This window comes from Thermobia domestica, chromosome 9 (assembly GCF_964235325.1).
Source record: "Thermobia domestica chromosome 9, izTheDome1.hap1.1, whole genome shotgun sequence".
NCBI lineage: Eukaryota > Metazoa > Arthropoda > Insecta > Zygentoma > Lepismatidae > Thermobia > Thermobia domestica.
In genome coordinates this window covers 9,949,125-9,970,121 of record NC_137462.1, presented here as the reverse complement: position 1 = coordinate 9,970,121, position 20,997 = coordinate 9,949,125, and the positions used below count along the sequence as shown (strand labels likewise).

Below are 20,997 nucleotides of genomic sequence, written 5' to 3'. Positions count from 1 at the left end.
ACGGATCAGTGATAGAACGTTCACCTCTGGTGCTTGGGGTCACGGGTTCGATCCCAGACCCCGCCAAGTGAACTTTGTGGTGGATAAACACCGTGTGCATGGGTTTTCTCGGAGTTCTCCCGTTTCCTCCCACTTTCTTCATTCCACCATTTCATTCATTATTCATCATCACCGTCTCCTTTAGCCTAACCGGCATAACCGCGGGACGTAAAACTCAAAGATTTCATTTCATTTCATTTTCAAGTTAACGAACCTTGACTTACCTGCGTACAGTGATTGGTTAGTGTGTCCTCGATGGCTATTTTTACTTTTTCCATGATCATCCCATACCATACAGTATTTTTTATGATTTGAAAAAGCTTGATTCTATCAATTCGTTAAACAACAATGTTTCTTTTTTTTCTAATCATGTTTCTTAGTATTATCCTCTTCATTCTAACTAATTTAAATATTTTCAATAATTCAGAATTTAGACTAAAGATGTTACAATGATCAAGAATTGTATAAGAAGAGGACTCTTCATTTCTAATCATTGTCATAACCGGAAGGGAAAGCTTTAAAAAAAATTGAAATAACTTAGCAGACGTAGAAAATCGACGGAAATAATAAACATCAACTATTAGTTGACCCTTAGAAGTATAGTATATAGTTCTCAACCCAAGTAGAAGATGCACTCTTTGCTTCATGAAAATAATAAACATTTTCCAAAAATAATTACAGAAAAGTAATTTCATGACATTTACTGAGCGAACGTAGGTTACTGGTTAGCGTTGACCTTTGTAATTGGGAGTCTCCAGGTTCAAATTTGGATACGAGGCATCCTGACTAGTGATTTTGCAGTACCACTGGGCGAATACCGGGATACTTTTAATACATAAGCTTTGGGAAATTTTCTTGAAAACTTTGTTCTTATGTTGTTAATGTTTCAGTGTGAAATGGCATTTTGCTGCATGGAAAATATTTTTAGTAAACAAAATATAGTAGATGAATGGTTAGTATAAGGGACTCCTACTTGTTTTCTTTAGGTTCAAATCCCGACTGTTCTTATTGATTTTTTCTTTTAGTTACGCTCATATGTTGCGCTCCAGATGTTCAATTTTGAATTAAATGTAGTCGCAGCTAGTTTAAACTGAAATTATTTTCAAAAGTTTTTGCTATTATATGTTTTTGTTTTACTTGCGATGTTTCAACTTTGATATTAGATCTTAGACCTTAATATAACTCATTTTCCTACGTCATATTATGATGAATGTTTTCACAACAACGATAGTCGGGCGGTAATACAGAATTCCATTGTTACTGCAGGGCCGGATCTTGAATCCTGCGAACTACGCGTTCGCAGGAGGTGCCAGGTGAACAGGGCACCAAATTAGAAAAATGAATTTTGTTTTAAATGTAAATACTCATTTTAAAAATGTTATGATGAAAAATTTTCCTCATATAGCTTCGAATAAATATTGTACAGACTGAGATACAGATAAAATACATCAAAAGGACAATAAAGTCGAATCTTTGCTTGGTTGGCTGTAAAACACCCCTTTACAAATGAAATGGACTCGCACATCAATTTCTTGCTGTACTGTGGAGTTACAACCACAGTTATTTGCTCAATTATCAGTTCTTTACTGAAAGAATGTGGGGATAGCACTTTGCATGGCAAGAGAGAAAGTACGTGGGGATCTGAGCAGTACAGCGCTGAAGTAATTAATTGGGGATGAATGAAATGAAATGCATGTTTTCTAATAGAAGAAATCACAAAGACACAAAGGTTAGGAAAGGAAAGGGTTTTACTGTACCTCAGCCATTTCGATATGATGAGCCTCTTCAAATATCGGGTGAAGCCTTATCCTCCAATTCGTTGAGTGTTTCCGTCTGGTATCGATCCCGGACCTCACGTTCGAGAGTGAAGAACCTCTCGACCTCAGGGCAACAGCTCCCAGATGTCCTGGCCTCTTCAGAATGACACCTCTGTCATGCAATGGTTGGTGAGGGCCCAGGCGTGCCGACCGTCTTTCAATTGCTGCTACGACGACTCTTCTGAATAGGGGTCCAAAGTGTGTTTCTGGCGGCTTCTGTCACACTTCTCACCTCGAGGGTCCCGTGTCCCCTGGTTTTGTTCTACTTCTTTGCTTTCGCTTCTTCCTGGTGCTCCGCACGTGGGTGACTAGCTCATCACAATTATCTTGGTCAATAGGGAAGTTTGTTAATTGCTGAAACGGCGTGGCTGAGTTTGTTTTGATGAAGTTACGGAAACTAGGAAGAGAATGGTGAGCATGAATTTGTATTGGGATGAGGTGACAACATAGGGAAGTCTCTTTTTTATTATTTAATAATTACAATTTCTTGTTTGAAGAACAATAACAACATACAGGGAGAATTCAAAATAGGCGCTAAGCCTGATATCCTCTAGAAATTGATGCCAATGCCACACTCACAAGAGATGCTAGTTTGAGGAAAATTTCCATGGCACAGGATAGATCTTTTAAAGAGGGAAAAGGGATATTTTACGAATATGAGATAAAATCAATGTAAATTTAGCTTTCCAATAGATGTTGTATTAAGCACTATGACCGTAGAGCTAAAGACTGGTATTCTTTCCCCAATCCCACCATATGAACAAAATACAAATATAACAGACTCTTCATTCCTTTCTCAACAGTTAAGGGTTGAGAAAGATCACCGTAAATGAAATGCACATTATCAAAGTTGAAGCAAGCATGGGCACCCAAAAGGGGACGAAAGGGCCAGGCCCCACCTGGCTTACAAGTATAATGTATATGTATAATTTCTTAAGATTTTCTTAATACAAATAAAAATACCAAACGTAATATAGTAACGAGGGAGATGACCACCCTAAAAACTTTCTTCGGGCCCCCATGCAAGCAAGTAGGCTTTCTTGTCCATTCGTCCAGGGAGTGGAGCGAATACTAAGAAAAGACGCGCGGTACAAATGGGTTCTTTAAAAATCATTTCTGAGGGAAATTTTAACTTAAGTTCCTAATGACTCACAATCGCTGTCCAGTGCTTAATGCTCACTTTGTTAATATCTATTAGTCATTTGTCATTCGTCAACATTTTCATTTCTATCCTAAGTCATTTTGTTTTTGTTTATATTTTTAATGTATAATGATGTGTGCTTTCACTTTTTAATAGTACTTTGTTTTTCATGTAATAATAATGACCAACAATATAAAACCAAGTGAGCATTTTATCGGAAAAGAAAGCTACAAAACGTGAAAGAAGATAAGAGGCAACCGAAGGCTCTAAAAAAGTTTCTTTCGAGTGCTGGACAAAATTAGACAAATATTGAGGTGGGGAGTTGTCAATATCAGTCACTGTTAACGAAGCATTTGCAGGTCGACATTCTTTTGAAGCTGACAAATTTATTTTAACCTGATTGCAGTAATTTAATTGTTGAATTAAAATGGAACGATACGGTCATTTCGGTTACGGGTCTGAATTAAATTTCATATATTTCAAAATTTGTTTGAATACAATTAGTTTTCACGTGGCATATAAGTATATAACTTGAAAGGATATAATCGAAAGCGACGAAAGGTCATTTGGATGACAAGTATTTTTTTTCAGTACTCTCCCTTTCAATCACAGCAGCGTATACAGATGCTCGTTTTATTATGACAGATAACAATAATTATTAATCCATTCTCTGCTAATAAATTTAGATGGAGCGATATTTTAAATTAGTAATAATTCTAATGCAAAGTAGAGTTTTGATTATTAGTTACTTGTGTTCAGGGATGTAACGACATAGGTGCTACGGATGCGCAAGGGGCCAGGTCGACACAGAAATTTCCAGACAAAATTCGGGTCGAGACACGGCTCTTCCAATAGAGAAATATACATTTTTCGAGTCGAGCCATCACTTTTACAGCACATTTTCGAGACGAGACAGCCACAAATCTTGTATCGTGCGCATCCCTAATAGGTGCAGTTTTCTATTCAGAAAACATCTTCCGGGGGGCACACTTAGTAGGGCCACTGCTGGTACTCTTTTATTTATTATTATATTATAGACGTATTATTTTGATCTCCTCCCGGGGGGAGTGGCCCCCTAAAATATGCGTGGACGAAACACTGAACAGGCAGTCTGAGAGTCTGGATCCCCCAATTAGCATAATTTCAGGGGGCAAATACACAAAATTATTTGCATTTTGTAGGCTATTCCGAAAAAATCTTCGGACCTCAATGGGTGCATCATTACTTGTGTTTACATTGTGTTACTGCCTGATTTCGAACGTCTATGTTGGAAAGAAACATGAAAGAATTGAATTGTTCTATAGGCATAAGGGGCCCTGAAAAGAATTTTTGCGGAGAAACATGATTTTAAAGTTCTGCCACTGATCGGGGACAAATTACATATAAATTAAGACACACTTTTGTCATTTGTTGTGTATTGAACTAGTTTAACTAAAATTAATAAAGAATTATTTGAAATCAAGTATATCTCAAGAACGATTAAATGGACTAGCTTTGATGGCCATTGAAGATGACATTCTGAATGAAATTGATATGGATGCAATAATAAGAGATTTTGTCAAATTGAAAGCCAGAAAAGTGTCTTTATAACATGAACTTTACAGTAACAAAGAAAACGAGAAATTAAGCTAATTACCATATTTGTATCACTAGAAAACATATGCTTTTAATGAAGTGTAAGAGCATATCTCTTTGTCAAAATCAAACCTGTGATAATGTTAGACTTGAAGCTCATTAGTTTTATTCTATTTCGACTTTTATGTTTCAACTGTATTTGTCAAAATACATCTTAGGTATACATTTTAGTTGTTTCCTGTGCTTATTTAATAATAATAATAATAATAAAAAGATATAAATTATTAAAACTGGAACTTTGGTCATGATTCATCCACAGTTAATTAGGTTTAATTTTGCCATCTTCCTTTAATACTCACTGGAAGACTGAATTATTATATATTGAAGAAATTTGTAATTGTAACAATTATCTGAAGAATTTTTGTCCATTACAGCATTCAATTCTTTTATTATCATATAGGCGGGGCGCCTAAATATTATTTGCTTACAGTTACGAAATGTCTACAACCGCCCCTGTTACTGTATATATATATATATATATATATATATATATATATATATATATATATATATATATATATAGAGAGAGAGAGAGAGAGAGAGAGAGAGAGACAAAGTTTTGACTCAGAAAAAGTACTGTTGAACGTACGATGCTACATGGGCTCCTGGAGGGTGCACAATTTACCCCTAAAAATGCTTTCGATCACTGAAATAAATTCCTGCCTACGCCCCTGTAAAGCAGTAAGAATGTTAGGGACTGATCAGGGGGTAATGCCTCCCTGGAGCAACGACAGTTCCCCAGAAATCATATCTCTGATAGGTCCGGATGTGACACCAGTATTTGTGTGTTACCACTCTTCCCTCTCAGTGTACTGAAACTTAAGTCAAAGGAACTGTTCTGAAATCTTCACCGATTCTCTCCTCTGAAACCACATGCGAATGGGGCCGACCTTGGTCATATACCACATCTGGAATATTACTATTTATGTCAGAGATACCGAAAAATATATATTCGACACAAATATAGGATGTTTTGATTTTATTTTATTTATTTTTTGCCTGTCACCCTCCCACTCTGACCTCCATGCCAACCAAGGCTTAACTTCTACCTAAGCAACATCGACAGCGTCACTATTCATCTGCGACCACGAAAACTATGATTTCGATACTAATATTGTTCATATTTGACTACTTTTACATGTTCCTTCCCCCTTATTACGAATGACTTCAGTGTCTCGCCTCACTGGAGCAATTTCGTCAAACTTAAGTATAGCTATAAACCACCACCTGTAAAATAAATGTGCGGGTGATCTTTTTCGGAGAGGAATTCATTAGCTGCTTTTCCAATGTGGTGGCTTTATTCGCTTCCCATGCTAAAGATTGCCAAAGAGCTCAACTTTATTTGCACCACTGTGCTATGAATATAGATTTTAATGGCATTTACTTTACTGAATGCTCGCTTAGGTGTTGCTCCCGTCACAGGAAAAGTAAGATACTGTTATAAATGAGTAGGGATATAAACAAATACGGAAAACTATTAGCAATGACACCACTCGAAATGAGTTTTTGCAATATAATGAGGCAGTATTTTATTCGAATGTGAAGGAAATCATTGCGTAAATTGTCCCTTCCCCTCCTTAGAAGTCTAAGCTACAATACGTATCTAATAATTTTGAATTAGAAATATATGCATCGAGTTTCATATCCTTAACTTTAAGGTGTCCTGAGTTAAGTAAATGAATAAACTTCCTGCTAACGAAAGAGTAAAGCTTTGGGCTTTAATAGTATCGGGAGTGTAATTATGCATTTCAGTGACCCCGAAAGCTATTGAATAGACACTCATATATTTCAATTAGGAATTTTTAATTTTCACCCCTCCTATTAAACCTCCATGCAGATAATGCTAAAATTTGATGTGAACGATATAGAGGGTATCATACATAATTCATGCACTCAAAAGCTATGGATTTAACATTAATATCGTTCATTTTCGATTATTTTTACATGTCCCTGTGTCTCCCATGATAGAACTAGAGGTGATACGGGTTTCGATTCCCGTCAGGAGTCGTGTGGTTCGGGTTCCACGTTAAGTCGTGGATGTACGTCTTGTATAGAGTAGTAGCTGAAAGACACGCTGAACTCTATATCACCTCGCCTCGTGAGATATTCTACGTTTGCATAATTTCTAAACCACTTTTCTTTCTTTCAATCTCCTCCTTCCTCTTAGGACACGCATAGGTTCAAACAGAAACATTCTTCACGGTTGGAGGACGCAAGGCTACTGTACCATAAGCGTACAACCCTTATGGGACTAGGTAGTGAGTTGCGCAGTTTGAGTAGCACACACGAATAAACCACGCTCACATTTATTATATATAATTAATAAAATCTCATATTAGGACTTACTCTGCACGTCAAACTTTTAACATATGTGACTTTTTAGATTCTGTTCTTCTTCTACTTTATTATTCTTATTATTATTATTATTATTATTATTATTATTATTATTATTATTATTATTATTATTATTATTATTATTATTATTATTATTATTATTATTATTATAGCTATATGAAGCAATTATCTCGGGAAACTTGGTTAATAAACACCATTCAGCAACCAGTTGTAGAAATGTGGCTTTTCCAACAGTAGTTGTTAGCTCAATCGGTAAAGCGCTGACCCATGGATGCAAGGGTTGCGAGTTCGAATCTAGTCTAAGTCAAAAGATTTTTTACCTGATATAATTCTTGAAATCGGAATGTTTCTCTCTCCACCTTTATCTCGTAATTCTGAATAGAGATGTTTGGATGTGAAAGAAAAAGTATACTAGAATATAAGAAAAGAGAGGTAATTTACATGATACCTTTTGCAATTTTTAACTATATTTTCACCTATCTAGGACGTTTCTAAAAAGTTCAGACTTCTAGAGCTCCTTTTCGCTCTCTTATGTGACTTTTAACTAATTTCTACAGTTACTTAGTGAATCACATATACATATATTACAGATGTCGTATCTCTTTCTCTTCTCTCTACATCATGTCTGGAGATGAATGTTTTGACAATAGGTTACAAACACGATTTTAAAAAATAATACGATCTGCGATATCAGTGATACATATTGTGGTGTTTAACTTAACATATAAAACAATACATAGAAAAACTGAGAATACGAATCTTTTCGTGCACTGATGCTTCAATAGCAGTGAACTGATGCTTCAAATCTGTGTCTTTACTCCCTTCACCTATGTTAATTCCCTAGTCAAAATAAAAACTCTTCAAAATTAATCACAAATTCTTATACAACCATCCCTTCCTTGGAGTACTGCGCGGTCACATACCCGTCACTGCGATGTAAAGGCACTTATGGCGACGAGGATACAAGGTATAATCAAAAAATACGGTGAACGATTTTTTTTAGCAGCAAATGCCGACGCTACAACCATTTGATGTAATTTGTCCGATAGCCTGATCCCTTGAGACAGGCAGCGTCAAGCTGGAACACGTTCTGACTTGTCAGTCACCGTCCAGAGCCGCTAGAGTGAAGTTGTATTTGCCGCGTCTGTCACGCATCGTGGATTTCGAACAACGCGTGAACATTAATTTCTGTTTCAATTTGCTAAAAAGTGCCAAAGAAACGCATGAAATGTTGAAATTGGTGTGTGGCGATAATGCTGTAACTCTGAAGACTGTTTCCAAGTAGTATGAGCGATTTAAAAACGGAAATGAGTCGGTAGAATACCAGCAACGTTCCGGACGTCCACTAACCTTAAAAACAGAAGAAAACGTGCAAAAAGTAGCAAAAATTGTTCGTTCAAACAGGTGAATAACTATTCGAAAGCTTTCCGAAGAACTAAAGTAAAGCTTCCCGTATTAGTCCGTCTAAAGTATTTTAATAGCAGATTGGAAAATAAGAAGAGTGAGTGAGAAATTCGTTCCCCACACTTTGCTTTTGATAGCGCGAGCTTTTGGTCAAAAAATATTTATGTTTGTCCTTATCCATCGTAATCTCCGAATATAGCACTAGGCGACTTCTGGCTCTTCCCAAAAATCAAAATTGTGCTAAAAAGAAGACGTTTTGACACAATTCCTGATACCATTGAGAAGGCTACGACAGAGCAGCTGAACACCTGTCCAAAATAGGCCTTCCAGAAATGCCTCCAGTCATGGATTCAACGTTGGGATAAGTGCATTGCTAGCCAAGAACAGTACTTTGAAGCATACTAAATCAAATTCTATGTAAGCTTATTACTTTGTTTCTAATAAAATTATTCACCTGAAGCATATTAAATCAAATTCCATGTAAGCTTATTACTTTGTTTCTAATAAAATTATTCACCTGAAGCATATTAAATCAAATTCCATGTAAGCTTATTACTTTGTTTCTAATAAAATTATTCACCTGAAGGAGATTAAATCAAATTCCATGTAAGCTTATTACTTTGTTTCTAATAAAATTATTCACCTGGAGGATATTAAATCAAATTCCATGTAACCTTATTACTTTGTTTCTAATAAAATTATTCACCTGAAGGAGATTAAATCAAATTCCATGTAACCTTATTACTTTGTTTCTAATAAAATTATTCACCTGAAGGAGATTAAATCAAATTCCATGTAACCTTATTACTTTGTTTCTAATAAAATTATTCACCTGAAGGAGATTAAATCAAATTCCATGTAACCTTATTACTTTGTTTCTAATAAAATTATTCACCTGAAGGAGATTAAATCAAATTCCATGTAACCTTATTACTTTGTTTCTAATAAAATTATTCACCTGAAGGAGATTAAATCAAATTCCATGTAACCTTATTACTTTGTTTCTAATAAAATTATTCACCTGGAGGATATTAAATCAAATTCCATGTAAGCTTATTACTTTGTTTCTAATAAAATTATTCACCTGAAGGAGATTAAATCAAATTCCATGTAACCTTATTACTTTGTTTCTAATAAAATTATTCACCTGAAGGAGATTAAATCAAATTCCATGTAACCTTATTACTTTGTTTCTAATAAAATTATTCACCTGAAGGAGATTACATCAAATTTCATGTAAGTTTATTCCTTTGTTTCTAATAAAATTATTTGCCGTATTTTTTTTATCACATCTCGATAGGCTTTTGCTACTGTATCTTATTTCATCTTTCACATCTGTTTGAAAATACAATTCTAGACACTTGCATAAAATCTACTACGAATAGATGAAAATATCAGTAACGATCAAGTAATATTTTAATGTAAATCTCATTACATAAATAATAATTAATGTTATCTTAATCTTACCTGATATTAATCAACCACGTCAAAACAGTACGACCATTTCCTCCGACAGTGAATAGGTATTTTCCTTCGTAACTAACATCAACATTCATAAGCTAGAATAATAGACAAGCTACACATTATATGGAAAATGAACAGTTGAAATTGATCAACATACTGCGAGAAGAGGCCAGAAAGTGCTTACCCTCACCATCATTGGCGTATTTAGGGGGAAGCTTCCGGGCTTAAGCCCCCCCCCCCCCGAAATCTTACTTACTATAGTAAAATATATGAAATATCTTGCAAAATTTTCACATTTTCAGGCAAAGCCCCCCGCCCCCCGAAGCAAAATCGTAAATACGCCACTGCTCACCATAATAGAGATGTGCTAGAATGTAAAACTTTTCTTTTTACAATGATAGATTTGGCATCTCACTAATGTATGTGCTTATCTGACTTTTAACAAATTATTGATGTTACAGCAAACAAACAAACCAACAAAAACATACACACAAATACCACAGAAAAAAGAAAAAAAAGTAGTGGTAGCATGTTGGACAAAGTCGAATGCCGAGCTGTACTTGGCTTCTTCCATCTTCAAGGAAAGTCGGCGTACATGAAGAAATGGCAATGTATAGTGAGGAATGCTCGGTTTATGACAGTGAAATGTTGGGAAAAAAAGAATGCAAATATAGTTGCACATGTTTACAAAATGACCGAAGAGAAGGTCATCCCTCAAAGGCTACAGACCTGAGTGTGGTGGCAAAAGTTGAGTATCTGGTGCTGTGTGAGCATAAATTGTTTACCTACGCAGGTAAACATTAGTAGATGTACGTTCATACCGTATTACATGACACTTTGTATTTGACTGAAGTGGCAGCAAGGTGGTCCATTTCAATAATAGAGGTGTGCAATGTGTTTGGACATATATCACAAGAGAAGGATGCTTTTGTAAACAGATTAGTGACTATGGATGAATGATTGTATCTATTTGACCTTGAAACCAAAGAAATGTGTAAAAACATGAAAACACTTCGTTCCCTACCCCAAAAAAATAAAGTGCAGCATCCAACAAGGTCAGGTTGAACGTGTTTTGAGATCATAAAGGTGTGATTTTGATTGATTACTTACAAAACAGGATCTACAATTACAGGAGTCCCCCTGCGAAAATTACGTGATGTTTTCGAAACAAAGAGGTGAGGTTTACTCTCGAAAGGTGCGTTGCTGCTAGCGGAGAGTGCACCGGCACACAAAGCAGCAAAAACATTCATTTTTGTTCGCCACTGTAGATACGAACTGTTGCCTCACCCGATCTGGTTTCGTCTAATTAATTTCTCTTCCCAAATATAAAGAAATAACTCTGGGCAGGCATTTCTGCATGATGAGATGTTCATTAATGCGGTGGAAATGTGGATTTCCTCCCATTCCGAAAGGCATTTATGCAGATGGTATTAAGGGACTAATCTATAGGTGTGAGAAATGTAAGTCAATATATAAAGAAGGACACACCAATGGATCAAATTGCAGATTCTTAGCTCATCTCTGTTATGGTGACAGCAATAACCTTCTGGCCTCTTCTTGTACTAAAAACATGTTTCCTTACTGTACAGAGTTTTCCAAAACTCCTGCAAAAAAGTAAAAAGCTGTAACTTTAAAAGTACTACTTACAATTTTGTATTTTATTTGTAATGTTTAGTGGAAATGTTAAAATTTTTGTTGGCAACAATGAGCGGATGTAAACGTTGACATCATAACCGCAAATCACGTGACAAAGATGGCGTCTACTCAACAGAAAGCGCAGTGTGTGGCGTGGTTTTGTGAGTTAAAATCTAGTGTTTTGGTGAGCAGAAAATTCCGTCAAAAATATCAGAAACAACCACCTGCAGGTTCAAGTATCAAGAGATGGTACGATAAGTTCCTAGCTACCGGAAGTTTCTTGGACTTGCCTCGTAGCGGAAGGCCTACAACCAGTGTCGATGTGATTCAGTCCGTGCAGGAAAGCATATTGCGAAGTCCAAAGAAATCGTTGAAACGCAGATCCTTGGAGGATCCTTGGATTGACGGAAGAAGACAGTGACATAAGAAGTGTTTTGTGAAATACCATTCTTGGATTCTCGAAAAGACTTCAGCAATGTTTGGACGTAAATGGTGCTCAGCTGGAGATTTGGCGTTGAAAAAATGCTTGGAGACAAAATTTCAGACTTTCTTACAAGTCCACTAAAAGTTTTGTATTATACAAATACAATAAATGGTTACAAAGTTACAGCTTTTTACTTTTTTTGCAGGACTTTTGGAAGACCTTGTATGTACTGTTAACATCAAAAGTGTTGAAGGTAAACATTTCACTTAATCTCCACCACTCTTGATATATCTCAGTAACCTCTCTCCCCACTCTCTCTCTCTCTCTCTCTCTCTCTCTCTCTCTCTCTCTGTGTGTGTGTGTGTGTGTGTGTGTGTTTTATTCTCAAGTTATTTTTATTTTCTTTCGCAAAGCGTCTTAAATACAAATGGCTCTGTCAATGGTCGCTGATAAAAAAAAAAAAATAAAATAAAATTTTAAAAAATCCTAGCTACGCTACAATGACAGACCGAAGAGACATGATTAGTTTTTAATAGAAAACAGTAAATGATGGCTATTTTCACCATCTTTTCCAGCACATCCATGGATTGCGTGACTTTTTGATCGTCCCTATAGGTTTAATGGAGAAATAACGGAACCGGGACTTTATACAATGGTTACATGTAACTGAACACTTGAAAGAAATAACAAGATCAGACATCTAAGACGAACAAGTCACTGTTTTGAACACGAAATATATAACTTGTTTCAACTTGTTAAATTCTTTAACTAAATGACTTAGTATAGTGGCTTATTATCTGGATTGAGTAAGTGTATGTCTCTGTGTTGCTATAATTATTTTTAAACAAAATAAAACTATGTAATTAGATTAGGACATCTTTACACAGGTACCTTATTTAAAAATTAAACTGAAAACTTACACCAGTAGGGTGTCCGATTATTGCGACGCTCTTAAACGGATTCCCATCAACAGGAAGTTTCTGAATGCCAATCCTCCGTTTTGTTGTAAATATCATGTAACCAAAACCTTGTACCTCGTGTAAAAACGGTAATGGCTAAAAACAGAAACATAATTCAAAATTAATAGATAAGTATTATGGTGTTTTCTCCATAGGATGATAATCCAAGTAGAGAAAACATTACATTAGATAGTCATTAATCGAATCTTTCACCCGAGCGTTAACGACGAAACAAGTTCTTACAAAAGAATATCTCCTTTCACCGCTAACTACACATAGGCAAAAATTCAAATAACAACCTTAAACTTACGAATAGGACAAAATTTCAGCATCATTCGACTGAAAAAACAACTTATAACAATAATTGGTAACATTAATGCGTATTTCGTACCATATATAACCATGAGGCGAGAGTATCAGGGTCTGAATAACGCCAATGATACGCACAAATTGGAGATAATATTTAATATTAAAGCTATACTTACATTTTTTCACACATAATAGGTAAGATTATAACTATAAACAATGTGGATGTTTACTATTAACAAAAATGTAATTGGATATTCGCAATTCTACATTATATACTGATTAATTGTCGCAGTGAATGTGTAGTCCTCCTTCCATCTGAACGTAAAGGCGCCCAATGATGGCTACGTCACGCAGTTTCCGCTTTGTCCCCGTTGCTCACGTGAGACCAGCATACCAAAGTCACGTAAGCGAAGGTAGGGCTGTGATTGGCTACTATTGATTGCCAAGGCCATCGGCTGCTTCGACTGCTCGTTGCTGATATATATCCGTTGCGAAAACGTACAACGACTAGTTACACTATTTGTTTAAAGGTAGCAGTCTTTTAAAATAAAAAGGAGTAAATTATCTGAGCTGGGCACACCAAAAATAATAAGTTTATTACAGTATTAGGTTTTAACATTATATTTAAGAGGCCTAATCACTGCGAAATTAAAATACCGCTAATTTTACAGTACAGTACTTATGTGACATCTTCAAATAGATAAAAGATCATCGAAATGTGGAACAAAAGCGCGCTAGACAATATTATTTTGCATAAAGTACCGTTATCACGAGTCACCTAGTAGCTTTTTGTTGCAGCCATTTATAAACGCGAAAATAAATGTCGATTTTCTAAATGGCTGGAAATCGAAAGCAGATAAGTGAGTCATGATAACGGTATCTCATACAAAATAATATTGTCTAGCGCGCTCTTGTTCCACATTTCGATTATCTTTTATCTATTTGAAGATATTACATAGTTACTGTAAAATTAGCAGTACTTTAATTCCGCTGTGATGGGACCTCTTAAAAGAAGAAATAATTGAATTTACATTTTCTCAAGGTCGTCACAGTGTTGGGTGATAGGGTTTTAGCTGGCAAACCTAGTATAGAAAAAGAGACCTTTGGGTAGCACGAAAAAGTTCCAGGCTAATATAAAGTAGAATCTTACGAATTGATTTAGTACTAGATAGGATCCAAAGGATAGATTTTTGTTTCTGCTACAATGAACCTTCTGATTCTTAAGTCATAAAGATAGTTAGTTGTTAAAGTATTAAAACAGTTTGTAGTAAAAAAAAAAAAAAAAAAAAAAGATAAAGATAAAGAAAAAAGGAAAAAAGAAAATGAAGGCCCTCATGATAACAGTAGTCAAAGGTGGAAAACGCAATTAAAAGCTAAACGGAGTACAATTAAAAATTAAGACTAAGAAAAATAACTTAAAAAAAAAAAACGGAACAACTACAATTAAAACTAACTTAAAATAATTGATAAATTTAAATTAAGAATGATGTTAGATTAATTCTGATTACTCTGTAACAAGAATTACAGTGAAAGGACTCCCTTTATATGGACTGGATGGCAGCACTGATACGAATTTGCACTTCTTGCATGCTTTGAGGCAATGAGGGGTACATAGACACAATCCTTTACGTAACGTCGTAAAACAATCCTTTACGTAAACGCTGAACCTGCAACAGACTCTGCGTGCTGTGATATTCCAAAACACACCAACTTCGTTCTTGTGGGGTCGCCATAACTTTTTATAACTTATTCTTTAATAACAACACAACACAACGAAAGGAAATAAATTTACCTTGGCACATTACGGCATAACAGTAGAAAAACGTAAAAGCTTACCCAGTGACCTCTAGCAGAAACAGCAACTGCCTGCTAAATATCCAACAATGAACCCTTATAGACTAATCACCAAATAACAATAAATGAATTAACTTTTTCTGTGTTTGATCCTTCACTATTCACATTGCTGTCCATTGTTGACATGCATAAAAATATTTGAATTTTTCTTTTAAATGTGATCAATTTTATTTAAATACGATTATCCAAAGCGAGGTAATTCCACAGTATTTTTATTAACACACTATATATATATATACACAGGGTGTCCCAGGAGGAAAGGGCAATATTTTGGGGAATGGTAGTATAAGTGATTCTAAGCAAAAAAAAAAAAAAGTTCAAATGAACATAGGTCCTAATCTCAACAGTTTGAGAGCTACAGGTCGTAAACCATTTTTGACTTTGTTGCGTATTGATCACCCTGTAACTATTTTACAGAGGTAAAACAGCGGATTTGAAACGTGATTGAATGACCTTTCCAATGGTATGCAGCATGTGGCAGTGTTGTCTTTGGAAGGGAAGCTATTGAGGGAAATTTGACAAAATTAAGGTTATTTAAAGAAATTAGATGGCAACACTGATTCCAAAATATCCCTCAATAACTTCTCTTCCAAAGATACGACTGCCACATATTGCATATCGTTGGAAAGGTCATTCCATCACCTTTCAAATCCGCTATGTTGCACCTCTGTAGAATAAGTACAGGGTGAGCTATACGCAATATAAAGTTTTAAAAAAAATGGTTCACAACCTGTAGCTCTCAAACCGTTGAGATTAGAACCTATGTTGATATGAACTTTTTTTTTAAATCACCCATACTACCATTTCCCAAAATATTATCCCTTCCTCCTGGAACACCCTGTATATATCGGGTGAATGGTAATTCGATGCATTCCTTGTAAGTGCTTTCGAACATTTTCACTTATATGAACCGGGGTCGCAAATCCATAGTTTCTGAGTAATTTGCACGTGTCTGATTCCTTTGAAATTTGCCTTCTAACGAGAGGCGTGCATGAGAGTGTTATCCCAGGGGTGCCCACAAGGGGGCTATGACGCAAACTGCGTCATTGAAATATTTGGGGGGGGTTAAAAATCTATATAAATATGTTTGAGAGGGCGTAAAAATTAATCGAAAAGATTTTTTTCATGGAAGAATACCTACGGATAGGCAATTGAGGGGGGGTGCGTCATGGACATGAGGGGGGGCACCACTGGTTATCCTGACCCACCCCTCACCCGTAGAGCGATGAAATCTTACATGTGCAAGTCTGCGTACTTATGTGGGTCATGCGGTGATGTAAAGCTCGTAACTCAACACCGTTGCTGTGTTATAAATCGAAACGTGAAGTAAGGTGTACTGGTCTAAATTCCATTACTGCACCTCAGAAAGCAACGTGGCAACATCACAGAAGTACTTGCCCTAGGAAATGACTACATGGTTGGGAAGAGGTGGAATGAAGATGATAGTCGGTCAAAAGGAAACGTGAACTATGACGGATTTCGTACCCAGGATTCTGTATCTGTCTGGCCAATACTCGAGCAGTGAACGTTGTTTTCCAGCAGGCGGACAGCTTTTGTCAACATGCCACGCTTTGGGACTTCACACAATCCCGCAACATACCCAGCAGTGAGGCATAGTATATCCTGGTAATTGTGGTACCCTTTGCCTGGAAAGCAAGTACAGTATATCGTCGATAATCCGAACGTCAAAAATCCGAAACGTCAGAAATCCGAACGCGGTCCCTAGAAGCTTTTTATATTTTGTCTTAGCGCTAGCGATAAAAAAACAATAGGATTGCTTATGGGCGTTATGTGAAGTCAGTGTTTTTGCAAAAGCTCATTCATATGTAATTGTTTGTCGTACATATTTTAATATTTATTTTCCCTTAGACCTATATAAGTTAAGTTTTAAGTGTGAGTTATAAGAACAGTGTAATTTAGTGTACGAGCAGGTTCTTCAGAAACATTAAATGTAAGTAGCCTTAGCTACGGTATTGTAATTACTGTACATACTGGATAACCACTGTACCGATAAGAGAGCATACCGTACAGTATAATTATGCCTAAATGGCATTTTCTTGGTCATTTTCGAAAATCCGAAAAATTTGAAAATCCGAACTACCTATGGTCCCAATTAGTTCGAATTTTCGACTTCCTACTGTAGTAATACCCTATGCTGATCCCAAATAAATGTCATCATCACTTTGGTCGCTCAGAGTTGAACACGGACTTCTTTTGGTGGTGGTACGTCGGCACGCTGTCATTAGTCTGACTAGGTTTTCCCTGGGTTTTTTATTGCACCAGGCGAAGGCCGGGATGGTACCTTCTAGAAAACCAGGTCCAGTTCCTTCCCAAACCCTAGATATACCGAAAAAATGGATGTGACCCGGGAGTTGGAGATCCGAACCTTTCCTTGAGTCATTCCCTTGCATAAATAAATAAATAAATAAATAAATATTTACAAGCTATTGTTAGTACTACAGTGCTAAATGTGCTATTTTGTTATGACTTTCCAAGGTTTACAATTTTACCTTTGTAGAGAGCTTACAACATTAGGTTATCATTGTAGCAATTGGTACGGCAATCGTCGTAATTTTGTTTTGAGTTATTAAAGCGATGTATTCGATTGCTATTTCTGTCTTTCTTTCTTTCTTTCTTTCTTTGTGCAAGGGAATGACTCAAGGAAGGGTTCAAATCTCCAACTCTGGGGTCACATCCATCTTTTCGGTAGATCTAGGGTTTAGGAAGGAACTATACGGCTTTCTAGAAGGCACTATCCCAGCCTTCGCCTGGCGGAGTGAAAAAAAACAGGGAAAACTTAATCAGACCAATGACAGCATGCCGACGTACCACCACCAAAAGAAGTCCGTGTTCAATTCTGAGCGACCAAAATGATGATCACGTTTATTTGGGATTAGTACTTGCTATCCAGGCAAAGGGTACCACAATTACCAGGATATACTATGCCTCACTGCTGTGTGCGTTGCAGGATTCTCTGAAATCCCAGAGTGTGGCATGCTGAAAAAGTTTCCGCCTCGGAAAACAACACACCCATTCACTGCTCAAATATTGGCCAGACAGATACACGACCCTGCGTATCATAGTTTGCGTTTTCTCTTGACCGACAACCATCTTCATTCCACCTCTTCCCAACCACAGTCATTTCCTAGGGGCTACTTCTGCGATGTTAACACGTTGCTTTCTGAGGTGCAGTAATGGATTTTGGACCACTACACCTTACTTCAAGTTCGGACCTATAACACAGCAACTGTGTACAGTTACGAGCTGTACATTACCACATGACTCACATAAGTAAGCAGAATTACCCATGTAAAATTTCATCGCCCTACGATATGTGGATGTGGGTCAGGGTAAAACTTTCTTGCTCACCTCTCGTTAGAAGGCAAATTTCAAAAGAATCACACACGTGCAAATTACTCAGAAACTATTGATTTGCAACCCCCGGTGCATATAGGTGAAAATGTTCCAAAGTACTTGTATAATATCCCCTTGCAAGGAATGCATACAATTACCAGTCACCCTGTATATATAATGGTCGAAGTGAGACGGTATGTGGTGGTATGCCATTCTGTCTCTGGTTCTTCAGTGATGAAGGCATACCGTCTCTGGTTTTCCAATGATTAAAACATACGGTACCGTTACTGGAAAGTAGATGCTAAATACTTTTAATAAATCCATTTTTATGCACGGTAATTGACGAATAGCTTTCCACGTAAAAAGATTTCATTTCTTTTGTAGAAATAATTTCTAAGCTGACAACACCGACATCTTTTGTTTTTAAAATGATATCTTCAAATTTTATCTTGTTTATATTTTGATGTGCCATATTGAATTGTTTCTTTCTTATGTATGTGCGTGTTTGCTTGCCTTAATACATATAGATGTCGTGTTTTGAGCATTGGCTTATTTAAGGGTTGTCTGCTGTGGGGGGCGGACCTTCCGGGGTTTTGCAATATTCCTCAGTCGAGTGAGGGTCCGGGAGTTTTTCCGCAAGAAATTGTTAAGACAAAAACTCGGTTTTCGAGCATTTTTGTGTATAATTAATTCTCTATATTACAAAATAAGAGAATAATCATTTTATTTTTTCACAAAGTTGTTGGCTGAAGATATAAGTCTCTCCATGTTCCCCCTTCCCCGTAACTACAGAGAAACTCACCAATGGTTTTCAGTCATTATGTAAATAGAAATGCAATCTTTTAGGCAACATACCCTCACTGCATTTCAACATTTAGATAGCCGGTATGTCGAGTCAAAATCGCAATCAAACATACCGCCTCTGCTTTTCTTCCATTTTGAACAATATATATATATATATATATATATATATATATATATATATATATATATATATACAGGGTGGGCCATTTTAATTAATCCACGGAAATATCTGAAAAATGATAAAACATAGAAGAAATTTTTGAAATACACGTTATATATTGCTAAGGGGGAAAACCAATTCTGCCAAAAGTACCCCTCACCGCCCCCCCTAAATGGGGGTAACGGGGGGTAACTTTGAAATGTCAAATAGGAACATGGGTCGAGTAATACCTCGTTCGAAAGGTCTTGGAAAACTAAGTAACGCTGTACCAAAAGATGTTTCATATTGTGCACTAGTTTCAAAATGGCCGCCATAATATGGTTCGGAAACTCCAGTACCCGTAGTATGAAAACCATGGAAGGTAAATGAATGGAACAAAATTGAAATACGTAAATATCATAGGGCATATCGAATGATGTAATCCCTGTGATCCCAGTGGCCTCCCTGAAGGGGTCTTGTGGGCTAACTTCAAAATTTCAATGTCCGACCGGACAATGGTTCGGGCGTACGCTTGACCTACCCAATGCTGTTTGGAAGGCAGACTTCATGCATAGAGAATTGGTGCACCAAGTTAACGCGGATGGCCACAGTTACATTTTGATTAACTATTAGCATTCATGTCATATTGTGAGCTTGAGGGACGAAACGGTGTGTACGTATATCCCCGAAATGCTTTCTGAATAACCAGCACGCATTGCATAAAAGTTTCTCTTTTTTTAGTCACTACAGCGTCATCCTTACAAACAAATGTTTCAACCACACCATACCTATTTGTAAGGTTAGCCTTAATTTACGAATTAAAGTAGAGTTCTCGTTTGAACTTTCACTTTACTTTCCACCCCACTCACATACAGAGCGCAGGGAGAGATTATTTTGCAGGACTTGGATTTCTCTCTGGCAATTTTACTCTAATATTTTTATCTCTGTTGTATTATTCTCGAGCCTTGGAACGCCTCCGTGGTTTTCCTATTTAATTTTCGTTATTTTCATTTATGTCTAACCGTATTCATACTATGGGCACTAGACGTTTTCTTAGACACAGTCACCATGTCTTTGCGATCATTTTGAAAACGGTGTCTCATGTCGAAAATTTTCTTACAGAAGCTGTTTGATATTAATTTGTCTATGTAACGTGATGTTACTCGCTTCAAGCTGCTATTTGAAATTTTCAAGTTGGCCCCGGATACCTTTCAGTTGGCCCTTGGAGTCACCCCGACAACACCTCTCGATGTGCCTTACGTCAGTTAGCTACTCCAGTTTTTCTTTTGTTGATTTATCTCCAATCGCTTTCATACTACGGGTACTAAACCTTTCTCTGACATGGATAATATGTTTCGGCGGCCTTTTGAGAACACTGCCATTTCACATCAATCGTTTTCTCCTGCAATATGTTAGATTTTGCAAGATTTATCGAACGAGGTACCACTCGACTCATGTTACTATTTGAAATTTTGAAGTTAGCCCCCAAGACACCTTTAGGGAGGCCGCTGGGATCACAGGGACCACACCGTTCGATATGCCCTATGATATTTACGTATTTCAATTTTGTTCCATTCATTTACCTTCCATGGTTTTCATACTACGGGTACTGGAGTTTCCGAACTATATTATGGCGGCCATTTTGAAACCGGTGCACAATATGG

At 36.6% G+C, this 20,997-nt stretch overlaps 1 protein-coding gene across 2 annotated transcripts in view; it reads right to left on the bottom strand.

Moving 5' to 3' along the window:
- Nucleotides 1-20,997, bottom strand: part of LOC145694399 (cilia- and flagella-associated protein 251-like) — a 142,513-nt gene that overhangs the window by 26,469 nt on the left and 95,047 nt on the right. For both annotated transcript variants that reach the window (XM_081770578.1, XM_081770579.1), the window contains 2 exons: nucleotides 12,835-12,969; nucleotides 9,859-9,950 (listed from right to left, as the gene is read on the bottom strand). In XM_081770578.1, coding sequence (XP_081626704.1) covers nucleotides 9,859-9,950; nucleotides 12,835-12,969 — 227 coding nt within the window. The remainder of the gene's footprint in view (nucleotides 1-9,858; nucleotides 9,951-12,834; nucleotides 12,970-20,997) is intronic.